At 48.6% G+C, this 18,989-nt stretch overlaps 2 protein-coding genes across 2 annotated transcripts; both read right to left on the bottom strand.

The window, feature by feature from the left end:
* Positions 1 to 3,302, bottom strand: LOC309874930 (trypsin II-P29-like). The gene is made up of 5 exons (XM_082753731.1): positions 3,219 to 3,302; positions 1,886 to 2,048; positions 1,048 to 1,301; positions 611 to 747; positions 1 to 211 (listed from the first exon to the last, which is right to left on the bottom strand). Exons 1-5 carry the CDS (start codon positions 3,259 to 3,261, stop codon positions 62 to 64), a joined length of 747 nt encoding a protein of 248 aa, XP_082609857.1. The 5' UTR covers positions 3,262 to 3,302; the 3' UTR covers positions 1 to 61.
* Positions 3,303 to 13,643: 10,341 nt separating this feature from the next.
* Positions 13,644 to 16,979, bottom strand: LOC309874108 (trypsin II-P29-like). Its single transcript, XM_082752037.1, has 5 exons — positions 16,892 to 16,979; positions 15,558 to 15,720; positions 14,723 to 14,976; positions 14,286 to 14,422; positions 13,644 to 13,886 (listed from the first exon to the last, which is right to left on the bottom strand). Exons 1-5 carry the CDS (start codon positions 16,932 to 16,934, stop codon positions 13,737 to 13,739), a joined length of 747 nt encoding a protein of 248 aa, XP_082608163.1. The 5' UTR covers positions 16,935 to 16,979; the 3' UTR covers positions 13,644 to 13,736.
* Between the last annotated feature and the right edge of the window lie 2,010 nt (positions 16,980 to 18,989).

Consider the following 18,989-nt stretch of genomic DNA (forward strand, 5'->3'; position numbering starts at 1 on the left):
TCTTAGGGAAAGCATTAGGGTGGGAGGGTAGTGGCCAAGGAGCCAGGTGGTTGTCAAGGTATCAGTAGGCTGCAATGGTCTCTTGGATCCAATCAACATAATTGCAGACCTTGGTGTAGACACCGGGATAACCTTTCAGAGCACACCCGATTCCCCATGACACAATGCCCTGGAGTCCTCCGTTGCACACAACTGGTCCACCTGAGTCACACTGGAGGGGAAAATTTAGAGACACAAGATGATTTAAAAGCAGAATCTCACCCAGAAAGTTTTTGACTTGGCACAAAGAATCCAGGGAATGCAAAACAAAGCGCAGCAGGCCCTGATATGGGAGCACAGAGAGATACCCCCCTTGCTTGCTGGCCTCCCCTAGCCCCCAAAAATTCACTGGTACCATGCTCGGTGCCAACCAGCAGATGTGGCTGGGCCTGCTATTTTCAGTGAAGTCCACCCTGCACCCAAAGCGTGCTGCAAAGGGTGCGTCAGAAGAGAGCACCTGGCGAGGAGGAGGCTGAAGCTAAGCAGGCTGCCAAGCTCCAATGTATACCGTGCAGCCTGGGGCACCCTGGCAGTGTGTGGCCCAGGGCTCTGCGCAGACATCAACTCCTACCTGGCATGAGTCTTTCCCACCCTCCAGGAATCCTATGCAGATCATGTTGCTGGTGATTTCACCCGGGTAAGCATCTTGGCACTCTTGGTTACTCAGAATTGGCGCTTGCAGGCACTGGAGGAGTTCAGGGTAATTGGCTGCCGGGAGAGCAGTAACAGTTTTAGGTTTTGTCTTGGGACTCAGTACTGTCAGTGAACAGAAAGACCAACGACCTATATGCGAGAGCCATCCAGCAGAGCAGGGTAAAGTAAAACAGTGAAGTGCATTGTAGATTGAGACACACTGGCAGGGCAGCGTGAAGTCAGGGCAGCGTGGAGGACTTGCGGGCACAACAAGAAAAGGCTGCAAAGAAGGGGTGAACTGTACATGGGTCTCACAAGCGTGGTGGTAGAGCAGGAGAAGTGTGAAAGCTACATGCGGTGTGCGTAGATACTCACTGCCACTGCTCAGTGTGTTTCCCCAGCCCGAAATCAGGCACTCCGTCCCTGCCTTGGCACAAGAGGTGGGCAGGGCTATGGGTTGAACGTCGGCACTGTAGTCCACGGTGGATGCCAGCTTGATCAACATAATGTCATTATTAAGGGTTCTTGAACTGTAGTTAGGATGGCGAATGATTACAGAAGAACTCCTGACTACTTCACTGCCTTCCTGCACATCAATGTTGTACTCTCCCAGCCTCACTTGTATACGGCTGCAAAATTGTCAGCAGAGAAAAGCAGCAGTTAGCCATGGGTAGAACAACTGGCTGCCACGTGGGGACCGGCAGACACTTGAAAGCGAGTAAGGGAGTGCTGTGCTAATCAATGGTTTGTGTGTCACGCAGCTCTAGGAACTTCATGATTTCATGGAAGACTGAGTTGGGAGAGCATTGCCAGATAGGCAAGAAAGGGAGATTCAGTTTCCTGTTTCTCCCTCTGCACAGAAGTGTGCCCTAAACTCAGGACGAGGGAGATCCATGGAGAAAGTCTGGAGGAATGACAAAGAAGAAAGCGGTAATGGTAAGCCCCATGGATGTGTAAATGTCGACCGAATGGCATGTTAGGATGCACAGAAAAGGATGCTATGAGTGCAGGAATACTGGAAAGACCATGTAACACAGCAGGACTGAAGCTAGGGTTTCTCCTTTGGCTTCAGGTACACCATGCATTGCCCCGCCCCTGTCCCTCCCCCCATGCATGTATGGTCTTCTCTTGAGAGGCACCGGAGTTCTAGATGTGGTGGGTTTGTAAGATTTGAGCAGAATCCACCCGGATACACAACCCAAGCCATACGTACGATTGGTAGCAGTGAGCAGCTGACAGGACCCACTGGTTGTTGATGAGGGATCCTCCACAAAAGTGATAGCCAGCATTCAGGGACACCTGGTAGGGAACTGAATGCTCTGGGCAGTTGTAGCCTCCCACAATCTTGTCATCATCAGCAGCTCCAGGGAAAGCAACTGAGGAAAAGAGAATTGGGTTTCACAGCAGCATGCCTGAATCCGTTCTCTTTAAGCATAGCAGCAGCCAGTGAGCTACAGAGAATGAGCAAGAGCCAAGACAGCTTGAAACTTCAGAAGTCTCCAGGCAACTCCTGAAATATCCTGCTGAGTTCTTTCTGCACTAATCTGAAACACCAGGCTTTGTCTGTACCACCTGAAGTCAGGAAGAGAACAGGAGAGCACAAGCTGCCAAAGAACCTCATAAATGAATTGTACGCAGCCTTCACTGTGTTCCTTCCGGGGCACCTTTGGGTTGGGATGAGACAGCTGTGCCATGGCAGAAAGCGTATGTAAAACGGGCAAACGCAGTTGAGAGAACTTCATTTGCAGGGGTGAGACAAAGAATGAGCAAGAGAGGTAGAAAAACTTGGTAGTGAAGGATTCAGAGAGAACACAAAGGCTCCACAGAGTTGGAGGATGATGTCACAGTAGAATGTAAGAAAGAAGATATTTGTTGGAGCCAACAGAACGGTGGTCTCCAGCCTTTTTGATTCCATAACCCTATCAGTAAAACACCTTCCCACAGCCCTGACATATGTCTATTTGTTCATTTCGAAGTTACGTACTTGCCCTACTGAACTTCGAATGTTTTCCTCCCACACTGTAATGCACAACCCCAGATGTGCATGCACCCCATTTTAGAACCCACTGCACTAGAACATTGCAGGCTGGGATCCTGCCTCTGACCATCCATTACAGATGCAAGGAGCAGAAGATGACTTCATAAACCTCAATGGACTTCTCTTTCACAAATGTGTTGCCCGACCATCCGTCCCATCCTCTTCCCCTCTAACTCACCTTCACCCCCCCCAAATTTTAACAGGCCTTGTCCTTTGCTGTTTTTGAACCTGCCAAAATGCCTAGCTGTCTTTCATACTCCCTAATTCTTGTAGACAAGGAGACAGCAAGCCCTGCATTGTTTTATGCACCCTTGTCTTGTCCTACCTTCTTCACCTCTCTAGGAGGCTGAGAGTCTGTCTCTGACATGAGTGGAAATTGAGGAAGAACAGAATGTCATGCTACTGGGGAAAGAGAAAGGCCAGTAGAGAGGACAAGGCAAGAGCCTGTGAGAGAAGTTTTGCTCAGGTGTGCAGGTAGATAGACGATCAGTATCAATAGAGAACGTACCAGCGGCTCCCAGGCAGGAGAGAAGGAGGAAGAGAGAATGCATGGTGCCTCCACGACCAAGCTTTGTGACGTGGATGAGGACTAGCCTCAGAAACTCCTCTGCTTTATGCTCCAGGAGAGCTTTATCTTTGTCAGCCCATGGTCTCTCCAGCTTTCTCTTTCCCAGGATCTTGCATCAGACTGGAAAAATTTACCTATTTTATCTGAGTACAGTGATGACACATCTGACTGAAATACCTGAACTAGGGGAAAGTATCTCTAGAAATGTAAGCTATCATTGCCACGCCACTGATAACGCAGAATACAGCTGCTCTCCATTTAGCAACTCTCCTTTCTCCTTTCTCCCATGCCCCTGGAGCCACCAGCATTCTGCTGCAGTGCCACTGCACTCAATGAGAGAATTGTTTGCAGCTGGAGAGTTGGACTCACCCCAGGAGTTTATGTTTGGAAAGAGCCCGAATAATGAGGCTGTGGGATGTTCACCCACAGTGAGCAGAAGAGGGCATTTACTTTCCACGGAGAGCTTCCTCATCTTAAAGAAAGAGGAAGAGGTGGGAGGGAGGGAGGGAGGGAAGATGTTCTAATTTGAACCTGAACACAAAAGAGTCAGTTCATCCTTCAGAGTTCCCAACGAGCAGCCTGAATTCTTTTCTGATGGGGTCTGTCTCCTGGATGATCTCCGAGTTGTCCATTTGAGATCTGTTTGTGCCATGAGCTCCAGCACTATTGCGCCGACAGGTGTGCCCTCTTGATTACTGGGATTCACAGAGAATAGGTAGGGACTCGGATGCAGTACTTTCACTATATGTCTCTCATCAAGGACTTAGGAACAAGGATCCAGAACTTCTGCTGCAAGCTCTGGCATTAGTCCGGGAAGGGTCAGGCGTGTCTGCTGCTTGACGTAAGCAAGTAGCACAGAGACTGTCTGAGAGACCTTTTCCCTCTAAGGAGATTACCAACCCAGCCCCCTGCGATGTCATGTGTACCTTTGAGAGTGGATGATCTGTTTTTTAAACTGCTAAAGAGTAAAAAAAAAAAAAAAACAAAAGAGAGAGATAAAAAGAGAGAGAGTCGTATTTCAGAGTGGGCTTCCTGAGGCCTCGTGCGGAAGAGAGGCCCCACCTGGGGTGCAGAGTGCTGCTTGAAGGATGTGCTGTTTTGCAGCTCCTTTTTGACTGACTGCCTACAGTACTAGTGTCCCATGTACCAATGCCGAGGTGCCTGACATTCACGTGAGTAGACCAGACCACAGCTTTGCCCACATACCATGTGCTTCTACACGGGGGGTGACGGTTCCTTCCCTGGGTCTTGAAGGGAGCCTTAAAAGGGGGAGGTGGGTTAGGGAAATTGCAAGCCTAGTTATGCAGCGCTCTGGCCAAGACGTATTCAGTTTCTGCCCACAGCTGGCTGTCACAATGGATGCACCATGTGATAGCAGCCTTTTGCAGTTTCCTTTCTCTGTGACATGCAGTTTTGCCATCAAGAGGTGCCTTATTCCTGCTCAGAACTGTATGCGTTCCTGTGGCAGTTAAGAGGTGTGTGGAGCAGGTGGCTAAAAGTGTCTGCCAGGGCACATTGTTACTTGTGAAGCTGCCAAGGGGCTGCCCTCTCCACAGTGGATTGAATGCCTGGTGCCCTGGGTATGCTTCCTCCCACCTGGACTGGTGTCAGCCTCCCATGTCCATTGCCAGAGGCTGGGCTCTCCTCCCTCAACAGCCAACCTTTTCTTACCACACTCTCTCTCTGCTTGGTGCCACGGTAGGGCCTGCTGTGGGGATAGTGGCCCAGAACACGGCTGTGCTGCTGTAGCACTAGTCCTGAGAAGTATCTGCTGCCTTTTACTAACCACGCCAGCAGTGCCTCAATTCTTAATGCCGACCTGTGTGTTTGTATGTCTGAAGGGTTTTTGTCTTCAAAAATGCTAGGTGCTGCTGCATTGTTTTGCTTGACCCTCTTCCCTCCAAAGAGTCCCGGTTCCATTAACTTACTTTGCCCTTGTGTTCCTTCTGATCTTCCTCTGCCCCTCTCCAATCTGTCTCAAATTTTTCAGAGACTTTGTCTCCCATTCTGGCAAGGTGGGGATTTTATGTTAGTGCTCAACCCCCTCACGATACCGTGTGATCACTCGCAGCACAGAAATACGTGGCTGCATCCTTGCGTGTCACATTCTTGATAGTCATAACAGAGAGTTCACTGTTGTCTCTGCTGATCTCAAACTTGGCCTCACTGTAACCTTCCGCATAAGATTTCTGCAACCACAGAGAAGTGCTGGCTACTAGCTTAAGGCCACTCCCTGCAGGCTGCTGGTACCAGAACATATAGGCAAGTTGGTGGCTATTATTCTGGTAACAGGAGATGTCCACAGTCTCTCCAGCTCTCTTGAGGGTTTCCTCTGGCCATTGCGTGATGAGTTTTCCGACCCCAACTCCTGCATGAGTCAGAGAGGAAAAGTGAAAAGGAGAAGAAGAAGTATGGACAGTGGCCAAAAATGGCCCTTCAACTCATACCAGTCCAGCATGGCCTGGATGATGCTGCAGATGGATCTATTGTCTCTCACCAGGCAGAAGAGCAAGCAAAATGGTCAGCATGGTTAGGAGCAGCTGTTCCAGAACAGTGTGCATTAAGAGAGAAGAGGCTAGAGACTGATGCCCCTCCCCATGCTCTGATTTGTCCATGAAGCTTGGTCGGAGGAGGGAGAAGAGCAGCTGACCTAAACTGACCAAAGGGATATTCCATACTGTATGATGTCACACTCAGCAATAAAAGGTGGGAAAGGAGAAGCGGGGCATGGGAGGGCTCTTGTTACAAAAATGTCTGTCCTCCCATGCAAGCACTACATGTACTGAGGCCATGCTTCCTGGGATGTGGCCGAACGGCACACGTTGATGGGAAATAGTAATTTATTTTCTCTCCGTCTGTGCTGCCATGCAGTCTTTGCTTGTTGGTGTTTTGTTGTTATTGTTGTTGTTTTTTGTTTTGTTTTGTTTTTAGTTTTCATTCTTCATTTTCCTTTAAATTTTCCTTTAATCTGTGAGTTTTGTTTGTTTGTTTGTTTGTTTTGTTGTTTGTTTTCTATCGATCATACTTTATTCTTCCTCTCTTCTTCCAGGAATGGGGACTGAGTGAGAGAGAGGTTGTGGTGGAGATCAGATTCACAGCAAGGTAAGACCGCCACAGGAAAATATTAAATGTTTGTAGTTCCACTCAGCTAGAGGAACTTTGGAACATTTTGTAGCCTCATCTTCAGGAGTCTTTGAGTCTGTTGTGTACAACCATTTTGGAGTAGAAGATGCTTTCTGTTTATCAGCATGTACTCAGGTGCTATACATCTCCTTAAAACATCTGAAAGAGTGTGGTGAACACTCAGGCAGCAGCATACACCTACGGGAGAGAATAGCAGTCAGAACAAGAACTCTCCCCGTCGACCCTGGCACCCAGCAATATGTCTAAACTTTTCCTGAGAGCTGTACTTGGGAAATGAAAGCAACCTCTTCCTAGGACTAGTTTTCTTAATGTACCACTGCTATGACCTAGTGAGGCTATTTTAGTAATTGGGGCTCCTGTCTATACCATTTTCTGATGCCCTTCCCTGTGCTCTGATTTGTCCATGAAGTTTGGTTGGTGGAGGAGGAAGAAGAGACAGGCTATATAAACTAACATTAATAAACGTGCAAAATGGGAACGGGAGACAGCGTTTGTAGCCTATGTACTGGGTCTGGCTGGAATGTTAACTTTCCCGTCAGCAGCCCATACAGTGCCGTACTCTGTACTTGTAGCTGGAACAGCAGTGTTATCACACCAGTGTTGTGTCTACTGCTGAGCAGCAGTGGCACAGCATTGGGCCTTTCTCTAACCCTCCTAGGGGTTGGGCAAAAAGTGAGGAGAGAAACATCACTAGGGCAGCTGACTTAAACCAATCAAAGGGATATTCCATACCATGTGATGTCACACTCAGCAATAAAAGGTGGAAACAGGAAGAAGAGGGGAGGGGTGGGCTCTCGTTGGGAAAACATCGGTCCTCCTCTCAAACACCGGCTGCGTACGTTGAGGCCTTGCTTCAAGGACATGGTCAATCATCGCTCATTTGTGGGAAGTAGAGAGTAATTTCTTTCCTCTGCACTTCCATATAGCCTTCATTTATTTTGTTTGTTTGTTTTCCTCCCTTCTTTTTATTTTTCCTTTTTCCCTCCCTTTTTCCCTTTCCCTTTTTATTTCCCCTTAGTTAAATTGTTTAGTTCATGGTAATCTTTATTTAATTATTATAATTAATTCCCTTTAATTAAATTATCCTTATCTCAACCCGTGAGTTGTTCTTTGCTTTACTTCTCCCCCTCCTCATCTAACGGAGGGGGAGTGAGAGAGCGGTTGTGGGGTTTAGCTGCCCAGCACGGTAAAACCACCACAGCCTATAAGTTACCAAATTCAGTTATCAGATTTAGACATCAGGAACAATATTTAAAATGTCTGGTGACAGTCATTCTCTATGCCAGTGGTATGTTTTTGAGAATGAAATTAAAAATCCACAGCAGAATCAAAATAAACACTATTGCAGCGTGGAAATTCTTTTGCCCTACTTGTGTGTGATGTACTTAGATAGCTCTGATACTTTCTGCCATGCTTACTACCATTAACATTATAAATCCTTTTCCAGAGGGTATCTCTAATCCTTATTTGTTTTTCGTGTTAAAAGTTTTTGTAAGAAAACTGCATGCTGATTAAAGCCCAAGATCGTTAATCCAATAGTGTGGAGTATTCCTTGATCTTGGGATTGTCCTTTTTAAGGAAGGAAAATTTCCACCTCTATGGTGCCACCAATCCTTAATGAAATAGAGTAAAAAGATCATTTTGATTTAGTCACTCATGCCATTTCAAAGTATATGACTTTTGTTAATGGATACTTGAGATTTTCTGATGTCACAGATATGACCCAAACAGCTATACTTTTTCCCCAGAGGGGAAGAAAGTATATTCTATGTGATGTGTGAAAGCTTTGTATGCTCTCCAGTAGCTCTAGGTTGAGCACTGCTAGGATGAGAAAGGTTGAGACACGTCCAATGTTGAGACAGTTGCATGGGCCACTGCTGTTTTGATGTATGCCTTAAAATCATAGAAACACAAGGTTGGAAAGGACCTATGAAATCATATAGTCCAACCATCTTCCTATCAACAATACTACCAACTAACTGGGTCTGTGAGAGACAATGCTTTCCCAGTGCTTCCCTGCTGTGTGTCTATTACCTGATATAAACAGTGAGTAGATCAGGGGCCCGAGAATTTCCTGAGGAGCAAATAGGTGAGTGCTCCCTGAGAACAAGGAACGCTGTGCTACACTCCTTGCTGAACAACTCCTGAAGTAAGAACATTGACTACCAGGGTGTGCAAGGCCCTTTCAGAAATGTCTTTTTTTGGATTGCATTAAGTCAGGGTAACAAAGAAAGTTAGCCTCTTCAGAGCCCTCTATATGCCCAGGGCAGGACTACAATTAACATAAGTATCTGTCATGCGTCTGTATCTCCCTAGTCAAGAAGAGTGTAACTTATTTTAGGGCAGAGCCTGGAAGCAAAGTAAAACTTACGCAGCTTGGTTGACCAGGAAGAAGCTAGGATCCTGGCATGACAGTGAGTGATCCATCCTGGCACTACAGAAGTCTCTCAGAAATTGTGGTAAAGCGGAGTATGGGAGGGAGGATCTAGCACAGATCATGCGCCCAGATGCTTCCCTGACCTTGCTCTTACCAGCTATTCTCTTCAGCCCCCAATCTTTTTGTTTGTTTGTTTGTTTGTTTTGTTTTTCCTGTGATCAGAAGAACTCCAAAATATACAACTCTATAGCCGTACTTTCTTAAAGATACCTTTTTGTTCTTCTCTGTGAACTTCTCTTTCTTTGAAGAAATGGTAAATGCTAGGTTATGTAATCCGAGTCAATTTAGCTGTATAAGATTTATTTATGGGGTCAATAAAAGGCAAGTAAACAGCGTTGGGTGCGCAGGGAGCCTGGGCTCCTCCAACACACACACAAGTTACATCAGGCCGATGGTCTTTATGCTCCTAGGCTAATACATACTCATTACTACTTCTAGAAAAGGCAGAGTTATTATAACTAATTCAAGGAATCCGAACCCTCCCACTGATGCATATATATGAGTCTCTGGTGGTCCCTCTGGGGGTCTCTTGTGCTGAAGGCTCGTAGTCTTCCTCCCAGGCTTTTTCCTTGTCCTTCTCCTTTGTCCATCTAGGCCGGATATCAGAGACTTGCGCAGCATCCCATGCAAGCTTTGTCTTTTAGTCATCCTTCAGCTTTCCCCTTCTCCTTAATCTCTTGGCCAGATATCAGAGACTTGCGTAGTGTCCCATGCAATAGTCACAATAGTTAGCAGTTATGCTGAACTGCCCGCCCCCCCCCAGATGTCAGAGACGGAAGGTTTAACCTGCAAGCCCTCTATTGACACGAATTGCTGAAACATTCCTTACAATGGGAACCCAAATTTCAGAGCTGAAGAAACAGCTTGTTCAACCTCTACCCAGAGCTATCCCCAAAGAGCAATAAGCCCCATGATCCAGCTGTGAAATCCATCTACATGAATCAAGGCGAGCAGCTCTCTGGATCACTTCTGGGTCTCATGGGTCTTACTGCCTACAGGCATGGAACATGCTAAGGGAATCAGGAGAACAGCACTTGGGGATTGCATCAGACTTAGGGGATGGTTATGTGAAGAACCAAAGGCAAGGCAATGGAGGGAGTTAGGTGATCTGGGGAGGAATGAATTCAGGGAAAAACGAGGAATAAAGGTATAGAAAGGGCAAGCTGCTAGTGAGTATGCTTGCCTGGCTATGCCCTATGCCTCTACCTGTCCCTTTCCTTTTATTAGGTTCTACTTCTAACAGTTTCCCTGAGTGAGGGACTCTAGTCTGTGTACATGTCCTTTGTGTTTGGGGGGCTATGTGTAACGAACTGTAGTCAGACCACAGACCACAGGTACCAGCGACTGGAGAGACCAGAGTGAGTGAACTTAAGCACTAGGAACTCGAAGAAGGCCACGGGTAAATGGGCCCATGTTTTTCTGATGCCAGCTACAGGAGCAAGGCAGGGTATGACAGTCTGTATGATTGCTAGTGAACATCAGGCTGGACTCCATGGAACGTAGGCAAAAAAAACATGGGTGGTACATGTGTGTATGTATCTGATGGCAGGACTAGAGTGGGAACTGGAAAGCAAAGGGACCAGGGTTGTCCCAGGCAGCTGTTTGCAAAGATGTCTCTGGTGGTTTTACTCAGGTGGGCAGCCTAGCTCCACCACAACCGCTCTCTGTGTTGTAGAAAATACAACACAGAGAACTCAAGGTCTGAGATGAGAAAGGTTTAATTAAAGGGAAAGGGAATGGGGAGGAAAAAAGAAAGAAAAGAAACAATAAGTCCGTGTGGAAGCACAGAGAGAGGAAAAAAAAATATTCTCTACTTCCCATCAACGAGCGATATTCAGCCACATCCTGGGAAGCCTCAAAACACGCAGTGGTTGTTCAGGAGGAACAGCCCCCTCCCCCACGAGAGCCCCCCTTTTTATTGCTGAGTGTGACATCAGGTGTTATGGAATATCCCTTTGGTTGGTTTAGGTCAGCTGCTTCGGCAATGTTCCCTCCCCATCACTTGCCCACCCCCAGCCTGCCGGCTCTTGGGGGCCTTAGGAGTCCTGATGCTGTGCCAGCACTACGCAGCAATAGACACAACACTGGAGTGCTCTCAGTGCTGTTCCAGCTACGAGTGCAGAGCACAGCACTGGGTGGGCTGCTGCAGGGAAAAGGTGACTCCAGCTCAGACAGACCCTACACAGTGTCTCTGTGATTGTGCTTGGGGGCTCATAGGACCAGGTACCAGTGAAAGCAGAGACTGGAATCCAGGGGCAGCTACTGGCCAGACAGTGTGTCTGACCACAGCTATAGGAAAGATGCAAATTGTACTTATAGATGTCCATATTTCCCCAAAACGAACCTTGCTTGTGGGAAGAACATGAAAAGGCTCCGAAGAAGGCGTGGTTCCATGTACGTGGTTCCATGAACATGGTGGTAGAGCAGGAGAAGTGTGAACAGCTACATGCAGCGTGTGTAGATACTCACAGTCACTGCTCAGTGTGTTTCCCCACCCAGAAATCAGGCATGCGCTTCTTGCCTTGGCAAAAACAATGAGCAGAGAAGTGTATTAAAAAAGCCAACAAAACGAAACTCCAACCAAAATAAAACCCACAGCCAAACAAACAGCCAAATCACAAAAGAAAAAAAGAAAAATGATGCTGGTTTTGTTGGTGTGAATGTGAGTGTGAGTCTATGCTGATCTGTGTGCTTGGCTGCAAATGTAGGTATGCATGTGTTGTGTTGCAGGAAGCACGGCCGAAAGCACGACAGACACCAGTAGAGCCAGATCCTGCTCCATTTTATTGCCCGAATAGACTGACTTTTATAGTGAACTTAACAGGGGCGGACAGTGTCTCACACATGATTATTGGTCAAAAGCACTCAGACAAACAACTACAAGAAAACAACCCCACCTGTAAGAAAACAACCCCCTTGTGATTAGCAGTCACGTAGACCTTGTCCTTGAAGACAGATGCTGGTAACAATATTTTTCTAAATTCCTCAATTGGGCAATGTGGGAACACTGTCATGGGAACTTCTCATAGTTGCCCTGGTAGCTTGGTTTGCTCAGCTGCAGCAAGCCATGGGAGTTTTGCTGGTTCAAAAAATCCCTCAACAGCGTTGCATGTATGAGTTCCTACTGAGAACACATTCTCAGCCTTGCTACTGGCTGGGCCTGGGTGTGTGAGGCCATGGCAGCCACCCCTCTGTCGGGCTACCAGTTTCAGCTCTACCCAACAGTAAGTCTTGGGGAAAGCAGAGAGATCACCCCTTAATAAAAAGGAGACTATCGGGAGGGTCAGGGCTCACCTGACTGGAGACAATTCTTGCAGAAACCTTTCCACTCGACTCTCCACCACTCGACTCTCCACCTCACCACCCTTGCAGGAATCTTGCACTTTTCCCAGTCTCTCCTCAGCCTCTCTTTTTTTCCTCGCAAGCTCCCCATCCCAGATTCTCACAAGAAAGAGGCAGTTTCTAGGTTTGGAGAGGCTAAAGTTGCTCTGTACTGGCCCAGTTTACACTGCCTCAGGGTGCTTTGGGGGAGGTTTCTCTTCCACCTTCTATAGATCATGTGTTGCATGAGATGGGTTAAATGTACACTTAAAACTGGGACTCCCCAGTCCTCTATGTCCTTTTGGAGGCCAAAGCTTCTGCCAAGGCGGCGATGTCCTTTCAGGGCCCAAAGCTTATGCCAAAGTGGCTGTTGAGGGTGGCTGAAGAGGCGCGAGGGTGGCTGAAAAGATGCAGCAGAGCCAGCAGAAGCAGTGGCAAGCTATTTCAATCAGGTGTCACCGCTATTTCATGGCCACTCAACAGGTGATCAGTTCCAAGGCAGTTGCCTACTGCAGAGGAGCAGCAAGAGGGCGCTTTTCTGCATTGAGGCCGCTCAAGGCTTCTGAGGCAGCCACCACGACCCAGCCGCCCTCATGAGGCTGCCTCATGCGGTGCGGGCGGAGCCAGCAGCTCTCCCTATCATACAAAGGCAGCCCCTAGGAAGCATGAGCAACCAGGCAGGAAGCACTCACTGAAGTGCTTGCCAAAACCACTATGGAACCCCAGACTGAGTGCCTGCCCAAAGATGTGGCTGTTCAGGTCTCTGGCTGCAGGGAGTGCCTGAGCCTGCTGCTGCCAATGGTGGGTGAGAGATACTGCCTGTGTGAGGTGCGAGCGGGTAGAGGATGTGATCAGCCTGGTGGCAGAGCTCAAGAAGGAGGTTAAGGACTATCAGGGAGTGTGAGCAGGAGTTGGGCTGGTGGAGTCGCTCCCTATCACGCCTGAGAGAAAGGCACTGGGGCAACGCACCCAAAATAGTGGTGGACCTCCCACCCTGTTCTTGTCGGGCAGACGGAGGGGGCCTGAGAGATGGAGAGGAATGGATACTGGTCCCTGTTTGGCATCACAGGGGTGCCCATCCCTACCCGCCTCTCGACCCCAAGTGCCCTTACGCACTAGATTTGAGGCCCTGGAGTGCAAGGGACAGAGTGGTGAGGATGTGGGGGAAAGGCCACACAGGACGCTGTCTCGGGCAAGGAAGTCACCTCCGCTCCTCAAGACTTCCTCCACCAAGAAAGAAAGAAGGGTAATGGTCAAAGGCGACTCCCTTCTGAGGGACAGAGAGGGCCTGCAAGCTCCCCATTGCAGATTCTCACAGCCCAACAGCTCTAGGGTGCTGCTCCCAGTGCACACACCTGAACCGGAACAACATGGAAGGTTCAGGAGGAGCTGGTGGAAGGCTGCAGGGAACCCCACTTGTCTCTGATGAGCTACAGTCCCCAAAGAAAATGTCTGTAAGGCTCTTTAGGTTAGATATTTATTTGTGCTGTTGTCTTCTTAGGGAAAGCATTAGGGCAGGAGGGTAGTGGCCAAGGAGCCAGGTGGTTGTCAAGGTATCAGTAGGCTGCAATGGTCTCTTGGACCCAGTCAACATAATTGCAGACCTTGGTGTAGACACCGGGATAACCTTTCAGAGCACACCCGATTCCCCATGACACAATGCCCTGGAGTTCTCCGTTGCACACAACTGGTCCACCTGAGTCACCCTGGAGGGGAAAATTTAGAGGCACAAGATGATTTAAAAGCAGAATCTCACCCAGAAAGTTTTTGACTTGGCACAAAGAATCCAGGGAATGCAAAACAAAGCGCAGCAGGCCCTGATATGGGAGCACAGAGAGATACCCCCCTTGCTTGCTGGCCTCCTCTAGCCCCCAAAAATTCACTGGTACCATGCTCAGTGCCAACCAGCAGATGTGGCTGGGCCTGCTATTTTCAGTGAAGTCCACCCTGCACCCAAAGCGTGCTGCAAAGGGTGCGTCAGAAGAGAGCACCTGGCGAGGAGGAGGCTGAAGCTAAGCAGGCTGCCAAGCTCCAATGTATACCGTGCAGCCTGGGGCACCCTGGCAGTGTGTGGCCCAGGGCTCTGCGCAGACATCAACTCCTACCTGGCATGAGTCTTTCCCACCCTCCAGGAATCCTATGCAGATCATGTTGCTGGTGATTTCACCCGGGTAAGCATCTTGGCACTCTTGGTTACTCAGAATTGGCGCTTGCAGGCACTGGAGGAGTTCAGGGTAATTGGCTGCCGGGAGAGCAGTAACAGTTTTAGGTTTTGTCTTGGGACTCAGTACTGTCAGTGAACAGAAAGACCAACGACCTATATGCGAGAGCCATCCAGCAGAGCAGGGTAAAGTAAAACAGTGAAGTGCATTGTAGATTGAGACACACTGGCAGGGCAGCGTGAAGTCAGGGCAGCGTGGAGGACTTGCGGGCACAACAAGAAAAGGCTGCAAAGAAGGGGTGAACTGTACATGGGTCTCACAAGCGTGGTGGTAGAGCAGGAGAAGTGTGAAAGCTACATGCGGTGTGCGTAGATACTCACTGCCACTGCTCAGTGTGTTTCCCCAGCCCGAAATCAGGCACTCCGTCCCTGCCTTGGCACAAGAGGTGGGCAGGGCTATGGGTTGAACGTCGGCACTGTACTCCACGGCGGATGCCAGCTTGATCAACATAATGTCATTATTAAGGGTTCTTGAACTGTAGTTAGGATGGCGAATGATTACGGAAGAACTCCTGACTACTTCACTGCCTTCCTGCACATCAATGTTGTACTCTCCCAGCCTCACTTGTATACGGCTGCAAAATTGTCAGCAGAGAAAAGCAGCAGTTAGCCATGGGTAGAACAACTGGCTGCCACGTGGGGACCGGCAGACACTTGAAAGCGAGTAAGGGAGTGCTGTGCTAATCAATGGTTTGTGTGTCACGCAGCTCTAGGAACTTCATGATTTCATGGAAGACTGAGTTGGGAGAGCATTGCCAGATAGGCAAGAAAGGGAGATTCAGTTTCCTGTTTCTCCCTCTGCACAGAAGTGTGCCCTAAACTCAGGACGAGGGAGATCCATGGAGAAAGTCTAGAGGAATGACGAAGAAAGCGGTAATGGTAAGCCCCATGGATGTGTAAATGTCGACCGAATGGCATGTTAGGATGCACAGAAAAGGATGCTATGAGTGCAGGAATACTGGAAAGACCATGTAACACAGCAGGACTGAGGCTAGGGTTTCTCCTTTGGCTTCAGGTACACCATGCATTGCCCCGCCCCTGTCCCTCCCCCCATGCATGCATGGTCTTCTCTTGAGAGGCACCGGAGTTCTAGATGTGGTGGGTTTGTAAGATTTGAGCAGAATCCACCCGGATACACAACCCAAGCCATACGTACGATTTGTAGCAGTGAGCAGCTGACAGGACCCACTGGTTGTTGATGAGGGATCCTCCACAAAAGTGATAGCCAGCATTCAGGGACACCTGGTAGGGAACTGAATGCTCTGGGCAGTTGTAGCCTCCCACAATCTTGTCATCATCAGCAGCTCCAGGGAAAGCAACTGAGGAAAAGAGAATTGGGTTTCACAGCACCATGCCTGAATCCGTTCTCTTTAAGCATAGCAGCAGCCAGTGAGCTACAGAGAATGAGCAAGAGCCAAGACAGCTTGAAACTTCAGAAGTCTCCAGGCAACTCCTGAAATATCCTGCTGAGTTCTTTCTGCACTACTCTGAAACACCAGGCTTTGTCTGTACCACCTGAAGTCAGGAAGAGAACAGGAGAGCACAAGCTGCCAAAGAACCTCATAAATGAATTGTACGCAGCCTTCACTGTGTTCCTTCCGGGGCACCTTTGGGTTGGGATGAGACAGCTGTGCCATGGCAGAAAGCGTATGTAAAACGGGCAAACGCAGTTGAGAGAACTTCATTTGCAGGGGTGAGACAAAGAGTGAGCAAGAGAGGTAGAAAAACTTGGTAGTGAAGGATTCAGAGAGAACACAAAGGCTCCACAGAGTTGGAGGATGATGTCACAGTAGAATGTAAGAAAGAAGATATTTGTTGGAGCCAACAGAACGGTGGTCTCCAGCCTTTTTGATTCCATAACCCTATCAGTAAAACACCTTCCCACAGCCCTGACATATGTCTATTTGTTCATTTCGAAGTTACGTACTTGCCCTACTGAACTTCGAATGTTTTCCTCCCACACTGTAATGCACAACCCCAGATGTGCATGCACCCCATTTTAGAACCCACTGCACTAGAACATTGCAGGCTGGGATCCTGCCTCTGACCATCCATTACAGATGCAAGGAGCAGAAGATGACTTCATAAACCTCAATGGACTTCTCTTTCACAAATGTGTTGCCCGACCATCCGTCCCATCCTCTTCCCCTCTAACTCACCTTCACCCTCCCAGATTTTATCAGGCCAAGTCCTTTGCTGTTTTTGAACCTGCCAAAATGCCTAGCTGTCTTTCATACTCCCTAATACTTGTAGACAAGGAGACAGCAAGCCCTGCATTGTTTTATGCACCCTTGTCTTGTCCTACGTTCTCCACGTCTCTAGGAGGCTGAGAGTCTATGTCTCTGACATGGGTGGAAATTGAGGAAAAACAGAATGTCATGCTACTGGGGAAAGAGAAAGGCCAGTAGAGAGGACAAGGCAAGAGCCTGTGAGAGAAGTTTTGCTCAGGTGTGCAGGTAGATAGACGATCAGTATCATTAGAGAACGTACCAGCGGCTCCCAGGCAGAAGAGAAGGAGGAAGAGAGAATGCATGGTGCCTCCACGACCAAGCTCTGTGATGTGGATGAGGACTAGCCTCAGAAACTCCTCTGCTTTATGCTCCTGGAGAGCTTTATCTTTGTCAGCCCATGGTCTCTCCAGCTTTCTCTTTCCCAGGATCTTGCATCAGACTGGACGAATTTACCTATTTTATCTGAGTACAGCAATGACACAGCTGACTGAAATACCTGAACTAGGAGAACGTATTTCTAGAAATGCAAGCTGTCATTGCCAGACCACTGATAATACCCAACACGGCTGCTCTCCATTTAGCAACTCTCCTTTCTCCTTTCTCCCATGCCCCTGGAGCCACCAGCATTCTGCTGCAGTGCCACTGCACTCAATGAGAGAATTGTTTGCAGCTGGAGAGTTGGACCCACCCCAGGAGTTTATGTTTGGAAAGAGCCCGAATAATGAGGCTGTGGGATGTTCACCCACAGTGAGCAGAAGAGGGCATTTACTTTCCACGGAGAGCTTCCTCATCTTAAAGAAAGAGGAAGAGGTGGGAGGGAGGGAGGGAGGGAAGATGTTCTAATTTGAACCTGAACACAAAAGAGTCAGTTCATCCTTCAGAGTTCCCAACGAGCAGCCTGAATTCTTTTCTGATGGGGTCTGTCTCCTGGATGATCTCTGAGTTGTCCATTTGAGATCTGTTTGTGCCATGAGCTCCAGCACTATTGCGCCGACAGGTGTGCCCTCTTGATTACTGGGATTCACAGAGAATAGGTAGGGACTCGGATGCAGTACTTTCACTATATGTCTCTCATCAAGGACTTAGGAACAAGGATCCAGAACTTCTGCTGCAAGCTCTGGCATTAGTCCGGGAAGGGTCAGGCGTGTCTGCTGCTTGACGTAAGCAAGTAGCACAGAGACTGTCTGAGAGACCTTTTCCCTCTAAGGAGATTACCAACCCAGCCCCCTGTGATGTCATGTGTACCTTTGAGAGTGGATGATCTGTTTTCTAAACTGCTAAAGAGTAAAAAAAAAAAAAAAACAAAAGAGAGAGATAAAAAGAGAGAGAGTCGTATTTTAGAGTGGGCTTCCTGAGGCCTCGTGAGGAAGAGAGGCCCCACCTGGGGTGCAGAGTGCTGCTTGAAGGATGTGCTGTTTTGCAGCTCCTTTTTGACTGACTGCCTACAGTACTAGTGTCCCATGTACCAATGCCGAGGTGCCTGACATTCACGTGAGTAGACCAGACCACAGCTTTGCCCACATACCATGTGCTTCTACACGGGGGGTGACGGTTCCTTCCCTGGGTCTTGAAGGGAGCCTTAAAAGGGGGAGGTGGGTTAGGGAAATTGCAAGCCTAGTTATGCAGCGCTCTGGCCAAGACGTATTCAGTTTCTGCCCACAGCTGGCTGTCACAATGGATGCACCATGTGAGAGCAGCCTTTTGCAGTTTCCTTTCTCTGTGACATGCAGTTTTGCCATCAAGAGGTGCCTTATTCCTGCTCAGAACTGTATGCGTTCCTGTGGCAGTTAAGAGGTGTGTGGAGCAGGTGGCTAAAAGTGTCTGCCAGGGCACATTGTTACTTGTGAAGCTGCCAAGGGGCTGCCCTCTCCACAGTGGATTGAATGCCTGGTGCCCTGGGTATGCTTCCTCCCACCTGGACTGGTGTCAGCCTCCCATGTCCATTGCCAGAGGCTGGGCTCTCCTCCCTCAACAACCAACCTTTTCTTACCACACTCTCTCTCTGCTTGGTGCCACGGTAGGGCCTGCTGTGGGGATAGTGGCCCAGAACACGGCTGGGCTGCCGCAGCATTAGTCCTGAGAAGTATCTGCTGCCTTTTACTAACCACGCCAGCAGTGCCTCAATTCTTAATGCCGACCTGTGTGTTTGTATGTCTGAAGGGTTTTTGTCTTCAAAAATGCTAGGTGCTGCTGCATTGTTTTGCTTGACCCTCTTCCCTCCAAAGAGTCCCAGTTCCATTAACTTACTTTGCCCTTGAGTTCCTTCTGCTCTTCCTCTGCCCCTCTCCAATCTGTCTCACGTTTTTCAGAGACTTTGTCTCCCATTCTGGCAAGGTGGGGATTTTATGTTAGTGTTC

The sequence above is a fragment of the Aythya marila genome (genome assembly GCF_965140915.1).
Source record: "Aythya marila genome assembly, chromosome: 1".
Taxonomy (NCBI): Eukaryota; Metazoa; Chordata; class Aves; order Anseriformes; family Anatidae; genus Aythya; species Aythya marila.